This window comes from Cricetulus griseus, chromosome 2 (assembly GCF_003668045.3).
Source record: "Cricetulus griseus strain 17A/GY chromosome 2, alternate assembly CriGri-PICRH-1.0, whole genome shotgun sequence".
NCBI classification, from domain to species: domain Eukaryota; kingdom Metazoa; phylum Chordata; class Mammalia; order Rodentia; family Cricetidae; genus Cricetulus; species Cricetulus griseus.
Window position 1 is genome coordinate 50,428,006 of NC_048595.1, and position 27,451 is coordinate 50,455,456.

At 38.0% G+C, this 27,451-nt stretch overlaps 1 protein-coding gene across 5 annotated transcripts in view; it reads left to right on the forward strand.

Moving 5' to 3' along the window:
* Positions 1–27,451, forward strand: part of Dock7 (dedicator of cytokinesis 7) — a 174,308-nt gene that overhangs the window by 35,519 nt on the left and 111,338 nt on the right. For all 5 annotated transcript variants that reach the window (XM_027400470.2, XM_035439788.1, XM_035439789.1 and 2 more), the window contains 7 exons: positions 5,834–5,900; positions 7,337–7,486; positions 14,424–14,504; positions 17,142–17,307; positions 20,387–20,529; positions 24,714–24,807; positions 26,161–26,323. In XM_027400470.2, coding sequence (XP_027256271.1) covers positions 5,834–5,900; positions 7,337–7,486; positions 14,424–14,504; positions 17,142–17,307; positions 20,387–20,529; positions 24,714–24,807; positions 26,161–26,323 — 864 coding nt within the window. The remainder of the gene's footprint in view (positions 1–5,833; positions 5,901–7,336; positions 7,487–14,423; positions 14,505–17,141; positions 17,308–20,386; positions 20,530–24,713; positions 24,808–26,160; positions 26,324–27,451) is intronic.

Genomic DNA, 27,451 nt, shown 5'->3' on the forward strand with positions numbered 1-27,451 from the left:
GGCTGAGTGCTCCACACATTGTCCAAATGCCATCTACTGCTAGAAGAGGCTTCTCTGATGATGGCTTAGCAATGCACTGATCTGAATCCCAGCCAGGTGGCTTTTTTTATTTTTGATTATGTATATGAGCATGTAAATACAGGTGCTGGAAGACACTAGATTCCTGGAACTGGAGTTAACAGACAATTGTGAACCATCCAGCAAGAGTGCTGGGAACAGAACTTGTCCTTGGCAAGAGCAGTGTGTGTATGTGCTCTTCTCTGAGAGGAGAGTCATCTCTCCAGCCCTCAAATGATTTTCATTTAGAAAGAGAAAGCATCTTGGGAGGCAAACACAGAGTATACAGACGAAGTTTAATTTCATGAACTCCCTCTCCTCCCCCTTCTCCTCTCTTTCCTCTTTTCCCTACCCCCTCCCCTTCCTCCTCCTCCTCCCCCTCCCTCTCTTCTCTCTCTCTCTCTCTCTCTTTTTCTTTTGAGACAGGGTCTCATTATGTGTCTCTGGCTGTCCTGAAACTCACTCTGTAGACCAGGCTGGACTCTAACTCACAGAGATCCCCCTGCCTTGTGAGTGCTGGGATTAAAGGTGCACTCCACTATGCCCAGCAAGAAATCTTTTTTCTCTAAAGAGCTGGTTTCTTATATTCTGTAGGTTAGACTATTTAAGTGCATTTTCTTTTGATGGCAGTTAGATATCATGTGCCCATGGGGTGCCTTTACACTTGTGCCCAGCTTTCCCATGTTCTTTCAAAATTTTTTGCTATCTCCAGAGTAATTCTATAAGACAAGCAGTATTTTCTTTATTTCACAAACAAGGAAGTGTGAATTAAAGATGATTAGTAAAAGTTTTTCTCAGCATTGCCCATAGAGAATTGAAAAAGAAGTTGTTTTTCCCATTATAGCGTGTTGTAGGTTTATTAGTTTTAGTTTAAGAAAAAACTCTTTGTGTACAAAGACACTCAGCCAGAGAGATTACTTTGTGTATAAATATGACAGTTTTCTTTCTTTGAAACCCAAAGCTTTATACATTTAGTTAAATTTGTGTAGAAACATATTAGATAAATCAAATGGACTTTTCTGTATATCTGGATTCTCTATATTATACTTAAGTCCTTTATAGCAAGCATTTTGAAACAGGTTGCATACCACAAATTTATTTATTGACACAGGGTCTCGACTTTCCCACTGTGGAACTTACTGTGTAGCTCTGGATGAACTTGAGTTTTCTGATTCTTCCTCCCAGTGTTGGGATTATTGGAGTGCATCATCCTCTTACGTGGTTTAGGGTTGAACCTAGAGCTTTGTATATGCTAGACAAGCACTCTACACCAGAACCACAACCCTAAACCCAAATCTTATCCCTTTGAAATGCACAAATCAGGCTGGGCAGTGTCTGCACATGCCTTTAATCCCAACACTTGGGAGTTAGAGACAGGTGGATCTCTGTGAGTTTGAGGCCAGCCTGGTCTACAGAGCGAGTACTAGGACAGGCTCCAAAGCTATACAGAGAAACCCTGTCTCGAAAAACAAAACAAAACCAACTAGCCAACCAACCAACCAAACAAAAAAACCACAAATCAGAAGTATATATTCTTAGTGTTGTCCAAGTATTTCTGCTATCTAGTTCTGAAACATGTTTGTCACCCATACCTGATTTAATCTACTTAGACCAGTATATTAGAATTCATGTACTATATGACTTAATCAAATTATTTTTTAGTTCTAGAGTCTGAAGTCCAAGATCAGGATGCCAGTGGGTTGTTTCTGGCAAATTTCCTTATGGCTTGTAAACAGCCATCTTCTACCTGTGCCCTTAGATGTCTCTCCTCCCTGTGTGCACGAGAGGTCTGTGATGTCTTCTGTGTGGTTCTCTCTGTGTGCACGTTTGGAGGCCAGGGGTTGATGTGGGTGCCTTCCTGTGCTGTCCACTTAAAAAATAGGATTTATTTAATTTTATGTATATAGGAGTTTTGCCTGCATATATGTCTGTGTACTATGTACATGCAGTGCCTGTGGAAGCCGGAAGAGGGCATTGGATCCCCTGGAACTGGAGTTACTGGTGCTTGCAAGCTGCTATGTGGATGCTGGGAATCAAATTTAAGTCCCCTGCAAGAGCAACCTGTGCCCTTAATCACAGAGCCATTTCTCCCCCACCCATCGACTTTGTGTGACTAGGTTTCTCACTGAACCTGGAGCTCTCTGGTTCATCAGGACCAACTGGTTCCAGGGACCCTGTGTTTCCACCTCCACAGCATTTGGACTGTAGACGTATTTCTCATTCCTGCCTGTGTTTGTGGGGTCCAGACTCAGGTTTCTAGTTGTGCTAAAATCACTCCTCAGCCTTCTTCTTCCTTTTGTAGGGACTCCAGTTTCATCATATTAGTGTCCCATCCTTAGGACTTTATTTAACCTTAATTTTCTCTTCCGTATAGACCCTATCTTTAACACAATTTTTCAGATTGTGGATTTTACATAAGAATTTTGGGTCATCTTTCTGCCCATAACAGTAATCATGGACAGTCACCTACTGTTCTTTCTTCTTCCCAGCTCTTGCTAACACAGGCTTCCTTTCAGTTTCTGTCTGTTCATCTGTCTGGTTATGTCTTGTAAATAGAATTATAAACTATGTGGGGAGTTTTTGGTGTGGCTTCTTCACACAACATGTTTTCATCAATATTGTAGCATATATTGAAGTTTATTACTATATATAGCCAAATGATATTCCACTGCTTGCCTATGCTACTTCTTAAAGTGTTTGTCAGTTGATGAACCTATGGGTACTTCTGCTTAAAAAAACAAAGAGATCAGCTTTGTTTGTATCAGCTTTATTTGATACAACTTCCATATTATATAGCTTATCCAGTGTATGCCCAGTATACAGTTCACTAGTGAATTGACCTATTATATAACCAGTGTATTTTATTATAGTCACAGGCCTGTGCAACTTTATTAATGGATTTTACAGTACTTTCATCATCCCCTATCTTTTTGTCTCTGCCTCTGTGTGTGTGTTTGTAAAGGAAACTTGACTACTACCTCACATTTATGCAGAAAATTATGTACAGTCATTAGTAAGCTTACATTTGAAAGACAAAACAGTAAGGTTTCTAGAAGACAAGATCTATACCTTTATTTATAGAAACTCTACTTTAACACAACATAGCAAGCACTATCCTTAAACAAAAACATTTTCTTCCACTCTCACTTTGCTTTCTCTCTACTTCCTTTTCCTTACTTTCTACTTCCCTCTCTTTTCATGCCTCTCCATTCTGGTACTGGAGGTTGAACCTAGGCCTTACACATACTAAATACTCTGTACCACCGAGCTGCACCATTGGTCTGCATCCATACAGTTTGCTTTATTGAAATGAATAACTTTTTCCATCCAAGACACAAGTGTTAAGACAATACATAGGAGGGGGAGAAAGTATGAACAACACATACACTTGGCAATGTATTCCACAGAACTATTTATTGATGAGGGAAAAAGCGAAACAATAAATGAAAAATGATCCAGTACAGCAGTGGTTCTCAACCTGTGGGTTGCCACTCCTTTGGAGGTCAAATGACCTTTCCATAGGGGTCACCTAAGACCATTGGAAAACACAGATATTTATATTACAATTCATAACAGTAGCAAAATTACAGTTGTGAAGCAGCAACAAAAACAAATTTATGGTTGGGGGTCACCATAACATGAACTTTATTGAAGGGTCAAAGCATTAGGGAGATTGAGAACCACTGCAATAGAGGCTATTCATATGATTAACAAGTACATTAAAAGGTATATATGGAAAAATATATTGTAGTACCACTTACCCGGCTGAATCTTAAATATTAGAAGATGCAGAGTGGATTTTTTAAAAAAAAATTTATTTTCTTTTCTCTCTTTTGGATTTTTAATGGCTGTCAAGTGCTGAAAGAATCTTAGATCTCTTTGTGCTCAGCATCTATTTGTTTTGCTAAGAGAAACATTAGCTGGAAGTTACAGGGAGAAGAATGACAACCTGTGCAGTACTCGTTTCCCTTATTCCTTCCCCGTGGAGACCTCAGAGGCCACAGCTTCTCTGTCAAGGGACCCTATCTTGTCTCTTGCTTACCACTTCCTCAGTCTTGGATTGATGATTTCCACTGTTGCTTATCTAAGTATATACACTGTTGTTTTCAGATTCTGTGAAAATCTTTTTGAATGGCTCTTTATTAAACTTTCAAGGTGAAATGTTATCTCTTCTCTTAGAAGGACCCTGACCTTGACTTGTAATTAGAAAACAAGTTCTGTGGAGCAGGATTATTGCAGCTTTAACCCTATTTAGCATTCTTTCCTCAGTATTTCTTGCTGTTGGGCTGTACACACAGGATGCTCAGTCACATTGCAGACTTCTACTTGTGAAATATGGGTAACATTCCTCCAGCTGAGATAAACAAAAAGGTCTGAAGCAGCTAAGTGGTGGTGGCACATGCCTTTAATCCCAGCACTTGGGAGGCAGAGGCAGAGGCAGAGGCAGAGGCAGAGGCAGTTGGATTTCTGTGAGTTGGAGACCAAGTCTGGTCTACATACAAGAGCTAGTAGAGAAATCCTGTCTCAAAAAAAAAAAGGAAAAAAAAGAAAAAAGTTCTTAAGCAATGGCCAGGTGTCTTTTTGGGTGCAACATTGTCTTTGGTTGAGACACCACTGTGCTGTTGTTTCAATCAACTCCTCATTATGTTTGCTTTGAGTCAGTAAATAAGTACCTCCTTACTGTGTGTAAAGTGAATTAAACATCTCAAATATAAAGTTATAAAGAACATGTGACATTTTCATCCAATGGGAATTACTATCCCAGCATTAAAATGATATTAATATTTAAGATATGGAAATTTTCCTATTAAATATTGAGTTTAAAAAAGCAGATTAAAAAACAGTATTACTCTTTATTTAAAGAAAAATATTTCACATGTACATTTTACACAAGGACAATAGTCTGCATAGATGGCCACCCAACTTCATCTCAGTTTTTTCTGTGCAGTGGGAGTTTCCAAGTGCTTCTACTTCTCTCTGAATGTTTTAAATGTATTTTATTTTTTTGGGTGTAGATTATTTGATTTGCAGTCTGGAAAAGAAAATATTTTAAAACTTTATTTCAAAGTGAATACACTTAAGTAAACAACCTAATTACAGATTATAAAGTAATTAGTGTCACAAAATGGATAGAAAATCCTGTGAGACTCTTAGGACATTTAGATTAATTATTGCTGAAAAAAAATAAGGAGAATTATGGAGAGAACAAACTGGTTTTGAAACCATGAAAGAGGTGCTTCAGAGATAGGCACAGAGGTGAAGGAGGAAGGTATTGGAATAATGAAGTTTTAAATCAGAATTTCTTTTCAGAGAGATCTTTCTGCATCTTGATCTAGATCTCTGGTGTGTGTCATGTCTGTGTGTGTATCTCTGTGCGTCAGTATCTGTGTATGTAATTCTGTGTGTGTGTGCCTGTGTGTGTGTCTGTGTGTGTTCATGTCTTTGTGTGTGGTGGGGGGTCCCGGAGTGTGTGGGGGGGTCCCTGTGTGTGTCCAACCCAGTGTGTGTGTGTGTGTGTTTCTGTCCTTCTGTCCCAGGCTGTCTGTCCATGTGTGGGTATGTACATGTGAGTACACATGTCTATGGACACTTACCAGGGTAGTTGTTAGCTCCCTCGGCTTGATGTAGGTTTTGGGGACTGAACTTGGGTTCTCTGCAAGAGCTGCAGTCTCAATTGATGGACCATCTTTCTAGCTCCAGATTTATATGTATTTATATGTATATACACATCTTTCATATGTATTTTGAAGTTAGTTTATCTTTTTTCTTCATAAAGGTTTGAGATTGAAATCGAGCCCATTTTTGCAAGTTTGGCTTTATATGATGTCAAGGAAAAGAAAAAGGTAAGTTTCTGGGATTTGATTGCAGTCATTGTCATAATCATACATTTCAGAAATCTGCTTACATGTTTTTTGTTTTATAAGATAAACAAGTACTGATTCCTCATATGTTATTAACTAATTAAGGAAATAGAAATTTGCCCTTTCAAGACTATTTAATAGTTAAATAATTTTTAATTTTTATTTATTTTTATTAGTGTTTTTCCTGTGTATATGTTTGTGTGAGGATGCTGAATCTTGGGGTTACAAACAGTTGTGAGCTGCCATGTGGGTGCTGATAATTGAACCTGGGGTCCTCTGGAAGCGTAGCCAGTGCTCTTAACCTCCGAGCCATTTCTCCAGCCCTAAATATTTTCTTCTTATAGAAAATACTGTTTTTGAAACCTTGTTTTTGATTTATTGAAAAAAGTCCCCAAAGCAAATAGCAGAAGCAATTTTAAGTGATGAACAAGCAACCCAGGTAGTGGTGGTGCATGCTTTTAATCCCAGCGTTTGGGAGGTGAATCTCTGTGAGTTTGAGGACAGCCAGGACAGCCAGGACTGTTACACAAATAAATCTTGTCTTGAGAAACAAAGGCAGGAAGGGAGGGAGGGAGGGGAGAGGGAGGGAGGGAGGGAGGGAGGGAGGGAGGGAGGGAGGAAGGAAGGAAGGAAGGGGAGACAAGCTAATTCAGAAACAGGCACTGTCTGAAAGCAGTATGTAAAAAATAAACGTGATGATCCCCAACGTTTGTTGATGCAGTTAGCCAAGACTGTTTTATGTGTGTTATGTTTAGGTGATGTGTCTGAAGGAGTGAGTTTAGCTTTACTGCTGTTTTTTATTAGTTTCAGAGTTTTCAGAGGGCATTAACAGCTCTTCTTGATGTTTCTTTTCTTTTCCCTCGCTTTCACCTCTCCCTTCCCTTCCTCTGTTCTTTCTGGGGTATTGGGGATGGAGCCCAGGGTTCTGACATTCAAGCCTGGAGTCTAGCAATCGCCCTGTCTCCAGTCCAACATTTTTCACTTTAGTATACTAAGTCACACTGAAGTAGAAACGTGAAGTACCTTCATTATCACCACGTGACCTGTTGTAGATTTCTGCAGGAGAACTTGCCTTGGTAGCTTATATTTATGAAATAAAAAGTGCTGAGATGTTATTAATCTAAAATTTTAAAATTTAATTTGTAGTCAATCATCTCAGTAACCAAGGAACTTGAGGTACGACTCTTTAGAAAATATTTCTGTTATATTCCAAAGTAGCTTAAACAGTTTTTTGACTTTGATGTAGATATGTAGATTGATCTTAGTGAAATATATACTCAGCTACGAATTAAAATGGAGTGTTTGAGAATATAATGTTTTATTATCTGTAGTATTTTAATAATTTACATATATGCTTTTTGTGTGTTTCAGAAATTTTGTATTGATGTAAAAATGTAATGTCTGAATATATTTTTCAGATTTCAGAAAATTTTTATTTTGACCTTAATTCAGAACAGATGAAGGGATTGTTACGGCCACACGTCCCACCTGCTGCCATTACCACTCTGGCAAGATCAGCCATTTTTTCTATAACTTATCCTTCCCAAGATGTCTTTCTTGTGATAAAGGTGAGAATATCTTTAACAGATGTGTTTATTATTTGGTGTCTGTTCCTGTCTTTGTCAGTATTGCAAACTTAGTCTTTAGTTGGTTTTGTATTTGATTCCTTGCAAAACCACATTGGACCACATGCTATAGCTATGACCTAACTTTTCCTGAATGGAAAGTAGTACTAATCATGGCTCTGCAGTCAGATGGCAGTGGATTTGTCATAAGGGACTGCCTCACGTGATCTTGGGATCTGACAACTCTGATTTGTAGGTCAACCTGCCAAATGCAAGTTCAACTAGCCTTGAGTCCAGAGTTCATATGATAACAGACTGGAGACTCAGACTAGGTTTCTGTTATGGTTTTCTTCAGGAAACCCTTGTATGTAAACCTCTCACCTGATGGATGAGGCCCACCCACACAGCAGAGATTAATGGACTCTATTCAGTGTCTACTATTCTAATTGTTAATCATCTCTTAAAAAAACAAAACAAAACACTTTTATAGCAACATTTAGAGAGTGCTTCTCAACCTGTGGGTCATGACCCATTTGGGGGTTGACTGACCCTTTCACAGGGGGCACGTATCACATATCCTGCATTTCAGATATTTACATTACCATTCATAACAGTAGCAAAATTGCAGGTATGAAGTAGCAATGAAATAATCTTATGGTTGGGGGTCATCACAGCATGAGAAACTGTATTAAAGGAAGCATTAGGAAGTTTGAGAACCACTGATTTAAAAGAATATTGACCAAGTGGTGGTGGTGCACACCTTTAATCCCAGTACTCGGGAGGCAGAGGCAGGCAGAACTCTGTGAGTTCGAGACTACAAGAGCTCATTCCAGGACAGCCTCAGAAGCCACAGAGAAATCCTGCCTTGAACTCCCCTCCTCCCAAAAAAGAATATTGACTAAATAACTGAATATCTAGGTCTGCTTAAATTAATACTCATAGTTGCTATAGTGCAATTATTTTACTCAGTTTCTAAATCATATGAATATGAAAGCTAAACCATTGAGGTCATAGATCATTGTGATTTGACTGTCAATCAGTTGGCAATAAGAATTGCTCTCTGGGCATAGTGGCACATGCCTGTAATTCTAGCACTTAAAAGGTAGAGGCAGGAGGGTTGGAAACTTGAGGGCATCTGGACTACCTAGCAAGAGCCTGTCACTTAAAAAGCAAAACAAAATGAAAATAACAACCACAAAATGCCCCAAGCATACCTCTCCCAGAAAAGTAATTAGAAATTCTGGAGACTAGCCAGTACTGGTGATAAGGTCTATGATTCCAGCTGCTTGGTAGGCTGAGGCAGGAGGATTGAAAATTCAAGGTTAGATTGGGTTATAGAGTAACTTTGAGGCCAGCCTGGGCAACTTAAAGGGAACTTGTCTCAAAATAAAAAGTAAAATGAGAGCTGGGGATGTAGTTTAGTGGTAGAACACTTGTAGGCTGGCAGTGGTTACAGTCTCCAGCACTGGGGGAATAAATTCAAATATTACTATGCTGCTATTTTGTTGTAACTTAAAGACTAATTGGGACCAGCAAATGGCTCTACAGGTTTAAAGGTGCTCACTTTCAAGCCCAACTGAAGTACTTGAGTTTGTTGCTGGAATCCATATGGTGGATGAAGAAAATCGACTCTGGCATATATATTGGTGCCATCTCCTTCATACACAAAATAAACAAATACTAAAAAACAAACAGAAGAATTTGATTATTCAACTTTGGTTAAATTGACCTTGACTTGGGAGCAGCCTAAAATATATTCCTTAGTCACTTTATTTATATAAAATTACTATGAAGAGGTAATGAATTTTTTAATAAGATTGTAAAGTGAATTTTCATAAAAATGAGTTCTTTTTTACCCACAGGAATAATGCCCCAAATTGTTGGATGCATTCCTGTGAATTCAGGTTAAAATTAGTCTTAGTTTCAATGAACATTCCTGGAGAAATTCACTTTAGAAAATCCTCTTAAATGAGGTGAGTTCACCTGGGTGTGGTGGCACACAGTTATCTCAGCGCTTCAGAGGCAGGCGCATCTGTGAGTTTGAGGCCAGTCTGGTCTACATAGCGAGTTCCAGGACAGCAAGTAGAGAGACCCTGCCTTCAAATACTACTACTACTACTACTAATTTATTACATATGAAATAATAATATAATAGTTATATAATAATAAAATAATAATAGTTATTTTTAAAAAGAGTTGAACATGAATGAGAAATACAGTTAATGTACATGGGGAAAATGGCAAGTTTTTATAAATTAAATCATCTCGGAAGAAAAGAGCTAGTAAGGCAAAGATGATTGGATTATCAGTTGCTTGGAAATGAAGTGATTTAGTTGTTATAATGGGAATAAATGGCTTTAAGGATTATGAATAAAAAATTACTGAATGTAAATGTTCAGTAAAAAGAAGAAGGTAAATCATGATAAATTTATATGATGTAAAACCATAATTTGAAAAATTATGTTATGGTTATAAATGTGAGAATATTAAGTGGAAAAAAGTATGTATGATAATTATAAAATACAAGTAAATGTAGATTTGAGTGTATCCTTAAACACATACATATGTGTATCCATGTGTATGTGAGAATTTTCTGTAATTTCCAAAATGAAAAATTTATTATATTAAATTTTGTTTTATTTTATGTGTATTGGTGTTTTCCTGCATGTATGTCTGTGATGCCCACAGAGGCGAGAAGGGCATCAGATCCCCTGGGAAGTGGGGTTATAGATGTTTGTGTGCTGTGATGTGGATGCTAGGGATCAAATCTGGGTTCTCCGGAAGAGCAGCATGTTCCTTTAAATGCTGAGAGTCATCCTTTTAACTTCTGCCATTATAAACGAAATTAACTTTGGAGATTTTTTTTAGTTATTTGTGGTCCATCATGTTATTTCTTTCTCTTTTTTCCCAAGAAGTTTGGTTTATAGTTTCAGTTCACCGTTATCATTTCTTGAAAGAAAATTTCCTCAGCACTTGTGTTATATAGCTGCTGATATGGAAGACCAAAAAGAGGGTATCCCAAGTGAGCTGTAACAAAAAGCCTTTATAATTCTATTACAGTTTTTGTGTATTTATTTATACATCTGATTTATGCATTCGTCAGCCAATCTGGCTATAGTGCTTTCATATGGTTGTGTTTGTCTGTAGGTTGTCTGGAGTCAGATGGTTGTGTTTGTGTGTCTTTGGGTTGTCTGGAACCAGTTGAATCGTCTCTGGCTAGAGATGGAGATGTTCTTTGTGTGTGTCATTTTTAGCAGTAAAATCTTTGTAGACATACCAAAGAGTAAACTTGTAACAGAGCTGTTTTTTCAAGTCTTTGGCCATATCATGGTAGCTAACATCCCATTTGCTGAAGTAGGTACTAACAGAACAGAAACTCAGGCAGCTGGGATGTACATACTTGGTCTCTGTTGGAAGAAAATCCACAGAATCTTGTAGCAAAGGGAAAGACAAAAGAAGGGTAGAGATTGGGCTATTAGTGCAATATTGCTGACTGGAATATTTGGATTCTTATTCAGCAAAGGTTTTTTTGGGTGTGTGTGTGTTTCAAGACAGGTTTCTCTATGTAGTCCTGGCTATCCTGGAACTCTGTAGAACAGGCTGGCCTGGAACTCAGAGATCTGCCTGCCTCTGCCTCTGCCTCTGCCTCCCGAGTGCTGGGATTAAAGGAATGTACTTAAAATTATTTAACTTAAATTTTCATTGAAATTTGACACAATTATAGAAGGAATTATGGAAGTCATAAATATGTAGTTTGATTAACTATCCTAAAATGAATACATTTATGTAACCAGCCAAGTTAAGAAGCAAAATAAAGAATTCCAGAAAGCACCCTCACAAGGTTCTTTTGCTACAGTAACTGTATAATTAGTACCCTTATTCCATCCACTGCCCTTTCTCTTCAACACTCTGTCCCAATCCTGTTGTGTCTGGAAGACACTGTTTCTTTGGAGTCACCCACAGTCTCCTAGAACTCTTAAAATCTTTCTGCCACTTGTACTCAGATATCTGAGCCTTGAGGGGTATTATGATGAAATAAGGTCTTGATACTTTCATAAACAGCCCTTCACACATTGAGCCAGTTCCCCAGCCCTACTTCCAAAATAAAGAAATTTTTAAAAAAAATCATAGGAAATTGAGATATTTTAGAGAAATGTGGGAATTGAAAAAAAATCTTAAGACTATTATTGTGAAGGGGGGCTAGAGAGGTGGCATAGTGGTTAAGATCACTTGATGCTCTTACAGAGGACCTAAGTTCTGATCTTAGCACCCCTACCAGGTGCCTCAGTATCGCCTGTAACTCCAGGTCCAGGGGATCTGATGCTTTGCAACTTCTGTGGACATCTGCACATGATGTCTTAATTTTCTTTGTATTGTTGTACCATGACTAAAAGCAATATGGGAAGGGAAGGGTCTAAAAAGTCTTTTTTTTTAAGATTTTTATTTATTATTTATACAACATTCTCCTTCCATGTATATTTGCACACCAGAAGAGGACACCAGATCTAATAACGAATGGTTGTGAGCCACCATGTGGTTGCTGGGAATTGAACTCAGGACCTCTGGAAGAGCAGTCATTGCTCTTAACCCCTGAGCCAACTCTCCAGCCCCCTAAAAAGTCTTCTTAATTGTGATAAAATTGCAATTTATAATTGTAACCATTTTTTAGTGCATAGATCAGTATTAAGTATATTCATATTGTTTTGTAATCAGTCTCCAGAAGGATGGTGGTGGCACACACCTTTAATCACAGCACTTGGGAGACAGAGGCATTCGGACCTCTGAGAGTTTGAGGCCAGCCTGGTCTTCAGAGTGAGTTTCAGGACAGGTTCCAAAGCTACTCAGAAACCCTGTCTCAAAAAACAAAACAGATCAAAACAAAACAAAAACAAAACAACAACAACAAAAAACAAAAGAAAAGAAAAAAGAGAGAAATAAACTTACCAACACTTTCTTATTAAACCTTGCTTCACCTTGTACAAGTCCTCTTGTACTTTCTGTTTTTTGAGGTGGACTTCTTGAAATATCTTATGGAATTGGAATCATATAGTGTTTGACTTTTGGAGATGGCTAATTTAACATAACATGTTTTCAAGGTTTAGGCCGGTATTGACATATGTGAGACCTCATTTTAGTTGAATAATACCTCTCTCTCTCTCTCTCTCTCTCTCTCTCTCTCTCTCTCTCTCTCTCTCTCTCTGTGTGTGTGTGTGTGTGTGTGTGTGTGTGTGTGTATACTACCATACTTATCTGTTTATCCAAGTTAATGGATATTTAGGTTATTTTCATTTTTTGATAGTTGTGAACAATGGTGCTATATGGAAAGCTGTATAACATTTTATACTCAAGCCATAACATTGCACTGCTGGCCTTATAGACACATGTAAAACACATTCAGTCTGCCTTTAAAAGTCCCATAGTGTTGAACAAGGACCATTCAAAAGTTAAAATCTTTGATTGAAGTCAGTCTCTTAACTCTGAGCTTCTGTAGCATCTACAGAAACAATAAAAACAAGTGACATTATCCCAGAGTACAGTGACACATGGTAAACATTCCCTTTTCTGAAGGAAGGAAGGAAGGAAGGAAGGAAGGAGGAGGAAGGGAGGAGGGAGGGGGGAGGGAGGGAGGGAGGGAGGGAGGGAGGGAGGGAGGGAAGGCAGGCAGGCAGACCTAGGACAAATCAGACCAGATTCTTCCACATTCCTTCTTTAGGCCCACTCCAAGGTTCTGTGAACCATATGGTCAGCTTTGTCACAGTGACAATCCCACCTCTGGTATCACTTTCTGCATTTGTTACTTCTCTTCCTGGTCTTACCAAATAACCAATTACAAGCAACTTAGGGAAGGAAGAACTTTGGCTAACAGTTCGAGGGGATATCCTCCATAATGCAGGGGAAGACCCAGTAGCTGGTGGCACCTGCAGGGTGACAAGGGTGCACTGTAGCTGAGACTCCTCACCTTTTCATGCCTTTGTGGAACTGGAAGCAGAGAGCATTCAGGATGAAAATGTGGGCCATAAAAGCCCAATGCCGGCCCTCATCAACCTTTTTCTAGCTAATCTCTACTTCTATCTGTTCCATAATCTTCCAGGACAGCTCCACTGGTTGGGCACCAAGTATTGAAACACATGAGTTTATTTGGGACATTTTACATTGGACTATAACAAAATCATTTGTTTATTGGTTAATTGGATTTCTCATCATAACAGTTGCTTTTCCTGAGTTGTAGGGCTCTTTATGCATTTGAAATACTAATTTGTAGTCAGACATACACTTTGCATATAATTTTATCCCATTTGTCTTTTCATTCTGCTTATTTTGTTCTTTAATGTAGTGTTAAGTTTTGATACAGTTTGTCTGTTTTTACCTGTATTCCTGTACTATCACATTCAAGAACAAACACTTCTGAGTCTGTAAAGAACTTTTTAAAAAAAAGTTTTGTAGTTTTTTAGTGTTACATGTAGGCATTAGAACCATTTGGGCTTGATTTTTAGATAAATATAAAGTAAAGTAAGGATGGAGCTGCATTAGCAGCCTCCATAACCAGATTCATTGGACAGAGTGCCTCTTCAACAAACCCAAGTACAGGTTTGTATAAAAAATGCTAAACTTGGTATTCTTGTCTTGTTGCTGATTTTAAAAGTAAAGTTTTGAGTCACTCTTGAGAATGTTAGCTGTGGGCTTTTCATAGTTAGCCTTTTAATATTGAGGTAGTTTCCTCATATTCATAGTTTTTTAAATGTTTCTACAGGGAAGTGATTCTGAGCTATATTTTAAACCCATATTCTGCATGGAGGCAATCGTTCCCTTTTCCTCTGACTTTCTATTAATATGTGCTGTATTATATTATTTTTAATATATTGAGCCATCCTTGCATTTCTGAGTGAGTGCATTTATTTTTAAAACCTTAGCTAAACTTTTCTGTTTTTGCTTCTGACAGCTAGAAAAAGTCCTACAGCAAGGAGACATTGGAGAGTGTGCAGAACCGTATATGATTTTCAAAGAAGCTGATGCCACCAAGGTACCGTGTCAGGTCCCTCATTTTCCCATATCACTCCTATTATAATTTGGGAAAAATAAAACATATAAAATCTCTAAAAATTTTTACTGTTAATTCATTTCTGTCTTCTTCCTTTCATCCTGCTTCCCCGTTTTCTTTGTCATTTAGCTTGTGTTGTATCCTGTGATAGTCTTAAAAAGTTCTAACTACATCTAAGTCTTTAAAAGTTGTTTTTTGGCAGGAAGGGCAGAGAGATAACTCAGTGGGTAAAGGCATTTGCTGTACAAGCCTGATGACCTTAGCTTGACCCCAGATACAAATGTTCTCTTCTGAACTTGAAGACACACATACTGAAATACCCCTCACCACTCCTCTCCACTAAGAGTAGTAGTAATAGCAATTTAAGTAGAGCTTAAAAATTGTTTTTCTTGATGAGAACTAAGCTAATTAAATTTAACTTCTAAATAATTTTAAGGTTTTTTTTTAATGTACAAAATAGTGATGTTGATGAAACTTCCTAGCATTGAAATTACTGTTTGCAATTTTGTCATTTTGAGAGAAAAGAAAGATGGGCAAGGGTCACAAGTATCACAAGTGGTAGGTTAGGAAAGGAACATAGCTGTGGTGTCATCAGCAGCGGCCAGCAGCAAAATATCCAGGGTATGACTTGTTAAATTGTTGCGTTGTAAAGGAAGGAAATAGCATGAGATGGGAACAGGGATGCAAATAGGCCAATGATAAACAAGTCCAGACTAACAATAAAAGAAACAAAGGAAAAACACTACAGAGTTTAGGATGCCTCTGAAACCTGCCACTTTTCTCATTTAGAGTGAGGTGTGTTGTGATGAGTGTTCTGCTTGGGACTCAGGGATAGCATCCTAGTTTGTTTTGTATTCCTGTGATAAACACCATGACCAAAAACAACTTGGGGTAGAAAAGGTTTATTTGATTTATATATCTTAGGTCATAGTCTATTTGTCTTAGTTACAGTTACCATTTTCTGCAACGAAACACCATGCCAAAGTATCTTGGGGAAGAAAGGGTTTATTGGGCTTATACTTGCAGACCATTGCTGAAGGTAGTCAGGACAGGGACTCAAATAGGAACATGGAAGCTTGCTTACCCAGGACTACCAGCACAGTGGTAGCACCAACCACAATGGATTGGGCCTTCTGTCATGGATCACTAATGAAGAAAATGCCTTATAGCCAGATCTTATGGAGGCATATTCTTAATTGAGATTTCCTCCTCTCTGATGACTAACTTATTTCAAGTTGACGTAAAACTGACCAGTCCACCATCCCTGAGGGAAATCAGGGCAGGAACCTAGAGGTAGAAGACTGTGGAGAAAATGATGACTAACTTGTTACAGGTTCAGGGTTAGCTGCCCTTGTTCCACCCTGGTGGAACTACCACTGGGGTGGCACTGCTTGCAGTGGTTTGGGCTCTTCCACATTAAGAAAATACCCCCACAGACTTGCCTACAAGCTAATCTGATGTAAGCATTTTCTGAATTGAGGTACCCTCTTCCCGGATGAACCTAGTTTGTATCAAGTTGGCAAAAACCTAAATAGTACAGCTAGGGGGAGAGAGAAACTCTCACAGTGGTACCAGTAGTTACTGCTGTGTCTACTGTACATCCAAAGAGTTCTTGCTTCAAGAACCTAAATACAGGTGAGGGGTACAGTTCATTTGGTAGAGGTATTTGCTAGCATGCACAAAGCCATGGTCTCAATCCCTAGCACTTCATAAAGCTCATGTAGCATATGCCTATAATCCTGGGGTAGAAGTGGTAGGAAAAAGTCCAAGGCCATCCTTGAATACATAGCAAGTTTGCAGATGGTCTGGGATGCATGAAATCCTGACCAAAAAGAAAAAGAGGAACAGAAAGTTGTCTAAATATCAAGCATGCTTACATGTACCAGCCAGTGTAACTGTGTACAGAACAAAATAGAATAAGGCACTCGTATAATTGTGAGCTTATGTAGCAGAAATGATTTAATGTGTTAAATAATATATAGATACCTAGGGAAAAGCCAAAATACTTTTAACACAACCAAAGATCAGAAAAGCATATCATAAGCTCAAATCTTTGCATGGGCAGATTTTTTTTGTTTTTTTTTTTAAGAAAGTTTTGAGAACGACTCAGTTTTTGAGAAATTTTTAAGAAAGCCTTAGGTTTTATGTGGAGCTCATAAAGACACATCTTTTCTAGATCTTTTTCTTTTCCAGTTCTTTTGGTATTAAGCTTTGTGTTAAAAAGACTGACTATAGTTAAACTTCCTTTCCTAAAAGATCACTTTCGGTACATACGTGTGCTTGGTCCTCTCATCTTTCTTTTTTGTCAGGTTGACCCCATCATAAATAGATAACTGCAGTGCTTTAGTCCATGCATACGTTTGTAGAATGAGTTGAGACATGTTCAGGTAGTACCTTGTGTTTTGACAGATGGAAGTTACTATTTTCTCGCCTTCACATTGAGGAGAGAACCTAAGTGCTTGCACATGATGGTCAAGCAAGCACTGTACTTCTGGGCTGCATGCTTTGTTTTGCTCTCTTTGCTAAGAATTGAACACTTAACCCTCCCTTGATACTGTGTAACCTAACCCGTAGGTGGTTTCCTTCAAGTGTGATCATGGATCAAGTTATGTTTTACAGAATAAGGAAAAATTGGAGAAGCTGAAAAGTCAAGCTGATCAGTTTTGCCAGAGACTTGGGAAATATCGCATGCCTTTTGCTTGGACTGCAATTCATTTAATGAATATTGTTAGCAGTGCTGGCAGCTTAGAAAGAGACTCCACAGAAGTAGAAATCAGTACTGGAGGTAAGAGTGCTTTGTATACATTGTTTCTAAAGCAGTAATCTCTCCCCCTTATATAGGCTTGTTTTATTGTATCACCAGGAGAGTGTCCGGTGACTCTTTAAAAGATTTCCTTAGCTGGTGCTACACACCTGTTAATCCCAGCATTCAGCTGAGTCAGCAGCAGCTTCTGTTCCAGGTCAGCCCAGGCTTTATTCATGAGGTCGTGCCACCCCTTACCCCACAACAAAAAACTAAAGAAGGGGGAAAATAAATTTAAATATTGTCTATTTATTGAAATACAATTTGCATGGTATGAAGTCACCTTTTAAAAGTGTATGTTATGGTGTTTTCTTTTGCTATAGTTATGGGACTGTACAGGCACCATCAAAGTCGATATTTGGAATATGTTCATACCTATTAGCAATTACTCCTCATTATCCCCAAGTTCCCAAGTCCATCCCTAAACAACCCCTAATATACTTTCTGTTTTTATGGACTGGTCTATTCCAGACATCTAATGTAAATAAAATTAAATAGTGTATGATGTTGCTTGTTTCATATAGCATAATGTTTTCACAAGCATTACCCATGGTGTAGCCATGTATTGGTGTTTGATTTCCTTTTGTTGTCATGATACCCAGCTGTATTTATGTACTACATTTTATTTGATCTGTTCATTGTTGATAACAATTTGAGTGTATGGAAATACCATAGTGAACAACCATATAGAAGTTGTTCTCAGGTCCCCAGTACTGGATTGGACCCATGGCCTCTCATGCATGTTAAACAAAGCACTTTACTACTGATCTACATTCCCGGTCTCTGTAAAAGCCTTTGCATATTTGTGTGTTTTTATTTCTTTTGACTGTATAGCTAGAAATGAAATTGCTGCATCTTGTGGTAATTCCTTGGTAAACATTCTGAGGCTGTCAAACTATCTTCCAGTATGGCTGCCCTTTAAAAATTCTGCCAGTACTGTATAAAAGAAACAGTTCCTGTTTCTGGGCTGGAGAGATGGCTCATTGGTTAGAGCATTAGCTCCTCTTCCAGAGGTCCTGAATTCAATTCCCAGCAACCACATGGTTGTTCACAACCATCTATAGTGGGATCTGATGCCTCTTTTGGCATAAAGGCATACATGCAGATAGAACACTTACCATTCTAAATAAATAAATCTTTCCAAAAAAAAAAGTTCGGGGCTAGAGAGATGGCTCCAAGGTTAAGAGCACCTGCTGTTCTTCCAGAGGTCCTGAGTTCAATTCCCAGCATCCCACCATCCACATGGTGGTTCACAACCATCTATAACGAGATGTGGCACTCTCTTGTGGCCTGCATTCATGCAAAACACTGTATACATAATAAATAAATAAATCTTAAAAAAAAGTTCTGTCCTCATCTTTGCCAGTACAAAATACTGTCTAATATTAATGATAGCATCCTAGTATAGGTGAAATGGTGTCTCATTCAGGACTGGGTTTTCCTTCCCTGATAGCTAATGATGTTAAGTGTGTGTTTACTCATTGTGATCTTCTTTGGAGAAGTACCATATTCACATGCATTGACCATTTAAAATATTTGCTTTTTTTAAAAAAAAAATTATCAATGCTTGGCTTTTAAATGGGGCTTTCACCTTGTTATTGAATTATTATTCTACAGTTGTTTGTTTCATTGTTATATAACCATTTCTACTTGTAAGATCTAGTGATATCACTTTGATTCGGGGATATAGTATAGTAATTTTAGTCTTTGTGTATTTTCCCTTCAGTTTAACTAAAGGTTTGTTGGTTTTAATGAAGTCTGTTGACTTTATTTTTCTAGTTTCTGTTTCACTTATTTCCACATTCTACCACTGTCCTTTTGTAACTTTCTGTTTTCTTTGGGTTTAGTTTCTTTTTCTGAAAGAGGTTTCAGTACATAGTAATCCTCATCTCATGACCTGCCTCTCCAGTGTTGTCATGGAGACATGGGGAATCATGCCCAGCTTCTTTAGACACATACTTCCTTAAAGTGTGAGATGATGTTATGGGTGTGAGAGTTTGTTTTCTTTATTTTAAATTTGAGTCTTGCTGTCAGCATAGACCACTCTTGGATTTGCAGTTGCCCCATGTCAGTCTGCCAAGCACCGGTAATACCAACTTGTGCTGGCATGTCACACAGTTCTTTTGATTAGAAGCATTTCTGGCCATCACCTGAGCCCAGCAGGAGCAGTATCACACATGTTTTGGTGTGCTGCATCCATACTTCTTACTTTCTAATTGCCTTTGAGAACAGCTCTTTCCTAATAGCTTTTTAGAAACGTGGGTTTTATTTTTCACTTATGCATATTTGTGAATTCCCTAATTATTCTTTTATTGTTAATTTATAGTTTTGTTATCCAATTTTTAGTAAATATTTTATTTCCAACCTTTTGATCTTTTCATATCTTCTCTGGTGTCTTGGAGAATATTGTCCTACAACTGCTTGAGAATAGCATATACTCTGCTTTTGCTTAGTAGAGTCTGGTGTAACTGTCCTTAGACCACATTGCTTGCATATTTTTTAAAAGTCTTCTTGCCTTGTTAATCTTTAATATTGTTGTTCTTTTAGTTCACAAAAATGGGATTATCTTATATATATGAGGCCCTGGGTTTGCATTCCAGCATAAGTGTGTGTGTGTGTGTGGAGGGGTGGGGTGGGGTGAGGAGATATATCATCCTGCCAAGTCTTTGAACTTGCAACTTGTCTTTTGAATTTGTTTCCAGCTCAAATGCTAAGGTGCCAAGGCCAGAGACCATTAATTACATTTTACTTTGGTGGGTACTTAGTGGTGGTGCATAGTTCTACCTAGGTGATCTCTAGGTGATTCACTACATCATTGGCCATACATTTAGATCATTATATGCTAGAGACTTTGTATCAGCAGAATTGTAGAAGTGAGACAGAAGATTCAGGTTGAACTCTTTCTTACTGCTTTCCCCAGAAGTGAATCTTTCTACTGTAATAACCTGTAAGCTGACTAAAATACAACTTTTAGCATGAATGGATTATTTCTTGTTTTGGGAAAGCTAATTAAAAACATTGTTACATTATAAAACTGACAATCTTTTCTCTCCCTTGGCAGAAAGAAAGGGTTCTTGGTCAGAGAGGAGGAACTCTAGTCTTGTTGGTAGACGGTCTCTGGAAAGAACTACCAGTGGAGATGATGCTTGCAACTTGACCAGCTTTCGGCCTGCCACCCTCACTGTGGCAAACTTTTTTAAGCAGGTAATGTTCTGTTATGTGGGGCTCTGGGGAGGTGTTAGTACAAGATCTCACTTCCTTTCAGGACAGTGGTAACTGTTCTGTGTATGTCCATGTTATAATGTCAAGAACTAACAACTTTAAGATAAAAATAAATATGACTAAATCTAGTAAGAATGTATAATAATTGACATTGTACTTGTTTTATCACTAACTTCATTTAAATGCTTACACTGACATTTTTAAAGCATCAAAATTTGTCTTTCACACCTATATCTTAATCAGTTGTAATAGTGAACTTACCTACTTTAATGGTTACGATCTTTGATTCTGTGTATGCATTTGTATCTGTGTGTGAGCATGTGGGCAAGTGCTTGCAGAGGCCAGAGACACCAGATTGTCTTGGAGCCACAGTTACAGGTGGTTTTGAGCCCTCTGCAAGAATAGCACATGGTCCTCATCGCTGAGCCATCTCTAGCCCCCATAGGCCTTTCTTAAACTCTGATGGTTTGTGAATTGTCAGAGTGACCATGTGCTTCCCCATCCAACATTTTCTGACCATAGCTATCTGACCTGTGGTTCACGAGATAGAGCTGCCAGGCCCCGTTCCTGTGCTAAAACTTAATGTTGTAGGTGCAAAGTTGAGTTTCCAAGATACAGTTTCATCAAAGACATTTTATTCTTATAGATCTATTCTGTCTACTTCAAATCAATTCAGTGTTTTTCACATGTCATTTCAAGGCAGTCAATTTAGTAGGAAACATAGCTTTTTTAAAAAGCAGAATTTTAAAATCCAAAAAGTAAGTGCATTTCATATATTGAGTTTAAATATTGCTTCACAGAGTCCTCCTTCCCCCCCCCTCTTTTTTTTTAATGTGAATGCATTTGTATATGCAAGTATACACTGGATTTTGATGTCACTTGGGTTTTATAGTATGAATCAAGACTAAAAAAAATGAAAATATGTTTTATGTGACCAAATGACTCAAAACTATGGAAGAATGAGAAGAAAACTTTTATTTATGTGACAGACTAGAGAGGTATACCAACCATAAATTTGGGGGCTGAGATTTACCTCTGTATTCCTCCTTCTGAGGTGTTATGAGTGGGAGGGAGCACCTGGCCTTCTGGTATATGATATTTAAGAGGACAGGAGCAGAATGTGTATGCTTTGAATTGGAGTCTCCTTGAAGCACTGGTCTGTCAGCAGCTCTGAGAGAGTGGAAGGAGGGAACAAGTGGGGAGCACCTCCAGTACAAGAAGCTTTGTGTTATGGACAGTAGTAAAAATGTGATGAAGTGGTTGGCCAATCACAGGGACTGATACAACCTTATAGGTGTGACATTTCCCCTGGCCAACCTGTTTGGCTGCAGTGTCACTTCTCTTCCTGCTTACACAGCCAGCTTTTTGCTTCTGTAGTCAGCTGTATAATGAACTGGTACTGTATAGTTAAGTGAGCAAGCCATCTTCCCCATTTCTACTTATCCAGTTAGTATTTTTTGAGTATTTGCTGTTTAACAAAATTACATTTAAAAAGTAACCTTATTTTTTTACATTTATTTGTTTTGTTTTATATGCATGAGTGTTTGGCCTGTGTGTATATATGTGCCTGGTGCCAGTGGAGGCTAGAAGGGAGGGCATCAGATCCCCTGAAACTGGAATTACAGATGGTCTTGAGACACCAGGTGGATGCTGGGAATTGAACCTGAGTCCTCTGCAAGAGCGACAAGTGTCTTAGTTATTTAACATATATAAAACATAACAGGTTGTCCATTTTATGAGAAATTACTCTCTGTAGTTGTAGTGGTACAGCTAATCATGAAAGGTTTCAAATGTACCAACCCAAAATTCTTAGAAATACACGGAGGTTTTTTTTTGGGGGGGGGGCAGTTTTCGAGACAGGGTTTCTCTGTGTAGCTTTTGAGCCTATCCTGGCACTCACTCTGGAGACCAGGCTGGCCTCGAACTCACAGAGATCCTCCTGCTTCTGCCTCCCGAGTGCTGGGATTAAAGGTGTGCACCATCAATGCCCAGCTACACAGAGGTTTTAAAACAATAGTAAATCCATGCAGTGGTTGTAAAAGACATTTGTTGTATATATTAATAATATTGGGCTTTTTTTTTTTTTTTGCCTCAGGAGTACACAGTACTAAACAAGCAATGATGTGAATAATGTCAGTTTGACCATTCTTGTGAGCTCAGCTTGTTCCCATGTTTGGAGTTTGGCGGGATCAGCTGATCTAGATTGGTTTCTAGGAAAACTCAGCTTTTCCATCCTCTACTAGAGACAGAAATTCAAGAGAGGGAGAGTTGGGTCATACGAATGTTTTATAAGTCTTAATTTGGGTATTTGCTCAGTGACAAGAGGGAAGTATGGGGAAGGAAATTATGTCCTACCCAGTAAAAGGCACAGAAACAGATGGTAATCATCACTAAAGAATGGAGGCTAGCCAGGTGGCGATGGTGAACAACTTTAATCCAGCCTTGGGAGGCCGAGGGAGATCGGGCTCTGAGTTTGAGGACAGCATGATCCACAGAGCAAGCTCCTGGAGAGCAGGGCTACACCCTGTCTTGAAAAAACAAAAACAAAACAAAACAAAAAACAAAAGGATGTAGGCTAGTAATATAATTTAATGCATTAAGTAAATAAAAGTAAGTCTAGGGATAACCTTGAATGTATTAATGGATAAAGAATGAAGGTCTAACTTCCATGGAGAGTGACATTCTACCAGGTGTGGAAGCTCTCTACCAGCTCTGAGTCCCCAACTAGCCACTTTGCCCTTTCCCATACCAGTGAAGGGGCTCCTGGGGGTTTTCTTTTTCTATACAATCAGCACCTAGAGCAATGGCTGCCATCCATTGAGGGCTGAATGAGGTTTTCTTTAGTGTATGATGATTATTGTAATAGTTTTTCTAAAACTTTACTTCTTTCTTATAATACCTAATCTAACCAATACCTAATGATGTTTTCTTTCATAAGTAACAAAATAAAAGTCATAATTATTTGCCAAAAAAAGAATGAAGGTCTATATTGTATGCTCAGTAAAGAGAATATACTGTTTTAGCAGCTAATTGAAACTTTAAATTAATTAATCATATAAAGCCTCTCCATCTTATTTATTTATTTATGTATTTATTTATTTTTTGTTTTTCTAGAAAGGGTTTCTCTGTGTATACTTGGTTGTCCTGGAACTCATTGTAGACCAGGCTGGCCTTGAACTCACAGAGACCTCCCTGCCTCTGCTTCCTGATTGCTGGGATTAAAGGCATGTGCTACCTCCCAGCTTGAATTTTATTTTATAAAGCCACATTTTCTACTAGTTACTCAGTAAAAGAACCATTTTAGAGGTACTAACCCAAAATAGACACTGTTTAGACATTAAAATCTTTTTCCCAAGAAATAGTACAAAGGGAGTTCTGTTTCCCACGCTATTAAAAAAAATGGGAGCTGGCACAGAAACAAAGAGGCTAAAATATGTCGAAATCACTTGCAGTGATAGGATAATACAGATAGTATTCAGATGTGACAATAAAGCATGTAAAAAAAAAAAAGCAGGTACAGATTTACTTTCTAATAAAATATTAAAATCTACCTAACTATTGTTTTGAACACAATTTAGTGTCGTGTGTCGTCCCGTCCCCCCCCCCCCCCATCAATTGTGGTCATTTGGAGTTTCCTCTCTGGTCTTCATATCAGGATAGTTGTGTTTTTCCTAACATCATTATATTTGTCATTTATTTTTGTGAAATGTAACATGTCTAAAAATTTTGCATTTCAGAAGTGTCAGGATATAAAGTTAAAAAGAAATATGTGGTCCTAATTGTGACATGTAATTGTTACATGTTCTTGTGTTTATCTTCTTTTGGTTGTTTTATGTCTACATTCTTGATTTTCTTTTTATACCTACCTTTAATTTGTATTGGTTGTCTGTATACTAGATGTCCTATAACACTTTATGGGCTAAGTAATAGATCATAACTGTGTACATAGATTAAAATGACTGATAGCATTATAAATCTCAGGTGTGAAAACAAGAGCCAGGTTAGGAAGATATTTATCCTAATAAATATCCTAATAAATATGTCAGTGTTTCATTCTGACAGCACTGTATGAAAAATCAGTGCTTATTTGCAAAGACTAAAAAAAATATTTCCCATTTCCTACTTTTGTATTATGAAATACTTTTTCTCAATATCATTGAAATCAGGAAGGAGACCGCTTAAGCGATGAAGATCTGTACAAGTTCCTTGCAGATATGAGAAGGCCATCTTCTGTCCTACGGAGGCTGAGACCAATTACAGGTATTTCCAGGTTTTGAATGATATGGTAATTATGGTAATACATGATTATTTGCCATCATGTATTCCCTTTTCTCATGTTTCTATGCTCAATACTTGTCAGTGTTTTTCATCTCACTACAATGTGGGCTAACAATTTGGATTCAGAATTCAGAACCATTGTTAAATGAGTTCTAAAATAAGAATGATGAATTAATAGTAGTGGCTTAAAGTGCATATGGAAAAGCAAATATTTAGAAATGGGTCACTGTCACTGTTAGAGCAAACAGTCCAGAATGGAGCTGACCATGAGTCTGCTAAACCAGATGTTAACATCTGTGCAATGAAGAGCCCATCAACCTAAAAATCAAGTCATTTTTCTTTTGAAAGTTTGGCCAGTTTTATGCTAGAGCCCATCTGTTGTCTTGTTTTTGTTTTGTTCTTTGACTACCCAGGGGTCTCTGTGTAGCCCTGGCTGTCCTGGAACTTGCTCTGTAGACCGGCTGTCCTTTGAGATCTGTCTACCTCTACTTGTTGAGTGCTTGGATTAAAGGTGTGCATCAACATGCCCAACTTGCTGTCTTGTTCTTTAGTTCTTCACTTCTCATTCATTCATATAGAATTTCATATGCACTTATGCATAGATAAGTCATTTTAACAATTTGAATCTGATAAAATGGAATGATTTCAATATCTAAGTTCTTTTTTTTTTTTTTTTTTTTTGAGACAGGGTTTCTCTGTGGCTTTGGAGGCTGTCTTGGAACTAGCTCTTGTAGACCAGGCTCTTGTAGACCAGGCTGGTCTCGAACTCACAGAGATCCGACTGCCTCTACCTCCCAAGTGCTGGGATTAAAGGTGTGCGCCACCACCGCCCAGCAATATCAAAGTTCTTAATAATTTGATTTCTATACTTTTCTCCAAGATTTTTAAAAAAATAATGTAAAAATCCTACATTAACTGTGTTAGTAAACATTCTGTTGCTATAGCAGATTGCTTCAAATGAGAATAAATTTTAAGATTAGTCAACTTAACAGGAGGGATGTTTTCCTTTGTCCCACTTTTGAGAGCTTCCAGCCTTTAGGTGAGTGGCTTTGCTTTGGGACTCATCCTGGAGTGGAACACTTTGGTGAAACTGCACTGGGTGTAACAAAGCTGTTTAGTTTATGGTGCCCAGAAGTAGGTGGAAGGACCAGAGGATGCTCCTTAGGGGCACACTTCCGGTGATGGAACTTCCTTCCACAAGGTCCTGCCTCCTAAAATCTCTGCCATTCCCCAGTTAGTGCCATGTCTTGGTGGAAAAGTCTTTGGGAGGCACTGCAGGTCCAAGTGTAGCCATCACAGCGTGTATGTTCATGGTGACTTTATAATTTCCTGCAGCTCAGCTGAAGATAGACATTTCTCCTGCACCTGAAAATCCCCATTACTGCTTAACCCCAGAGCTGCTTCAGGTGAAACTTTACCCTGACAGCCGAGTCAGGCCCACCAGAGAAATTCTGGAATTTCCTGCCAGGGATGTCTATGTTCCAAACACTACTTACAGGTAAGACACAATTATGGTGAGTTCTGCGATAAGATACTATATTATAATATTAAAGTAGAACTAGAATGAACTTTAAGAATCTTATGTATATTATTACTTTTTCTACCTCTTATGCCTTCTACTTCTTAAAGCACAATTTCATTAATAATTGTTATATACATAATAAGCTACACCTGTGTGCCAGGTATGATGTTAATTACCTTAGAAAACATAAATATTCTTGGTAATTAAATTGAAGGATAGAGAAATTTAAAATATTGCTGAGCATCACATTTTAGTTTGGTGGTATTTTGGGACTATTTGGTTAAAGCATTTGAACTTCATGTTTATGTTTCTTCACATGTTTAGTATTAGTAGAATTTTGGGTCATGCATGAGTCTAATGTATATGCTTCTGGCATCACGTTGTAGGTAATCCGCACTTTCGGAGTATATGCATGTAGAGAGCAGTAGCTGTTATTACAGCTTCTCAGGCTGAAAACTCTTAACTGCATACACTGCATGAAAATGATGATTCTTTATTGTTTTTCTTCTGAGATCAAGGCTTGACATATCTGTTGGAAAATCTAACAAGGTAGCTCAGAGACAATCTAAAACAGAATTGGGGTTTCAGTCTATATTCATACACCATCCTAATAGTACTACTATAATTTCCAAAGCTCCTCAGGCCCAATTTTTTGGAACCGTTAGTGCTTTTACTTCTTTCCTTACCTATGCTTCATCTGGTCAGCAAGTTATATGGATTCTTCTTTTTAAATATACCTCTAATCCAAATTTTTTATTTTTCTCCCTTTCCTTTCCTCCCTTCTTTCCTCCCTCCCTTCTTTCCTTCCTGTTTTTCAAGACAGGGTTTCACTGCATAGCTTTGGCTATCCTGAAACTCTACAGACCAGGCTGGCCTCAAACTCACAGAGAAATGCTTGCCTCTGCCTCCTGAGTGCTGGCATTAAAGGCATGCACCACCACTGTCCAGCCAAACCAATACTTTTCTACCATTGTGTCTTTTTAAAACTCTAGTGTAAATTACCATATAAAGCAGATAGAAATATCATGAAATGACACTTGTATTTTAAAATTTTATAGTCACTATATATTTATAATCAGGTGAAAGTAATTTTAATTGTTTTTA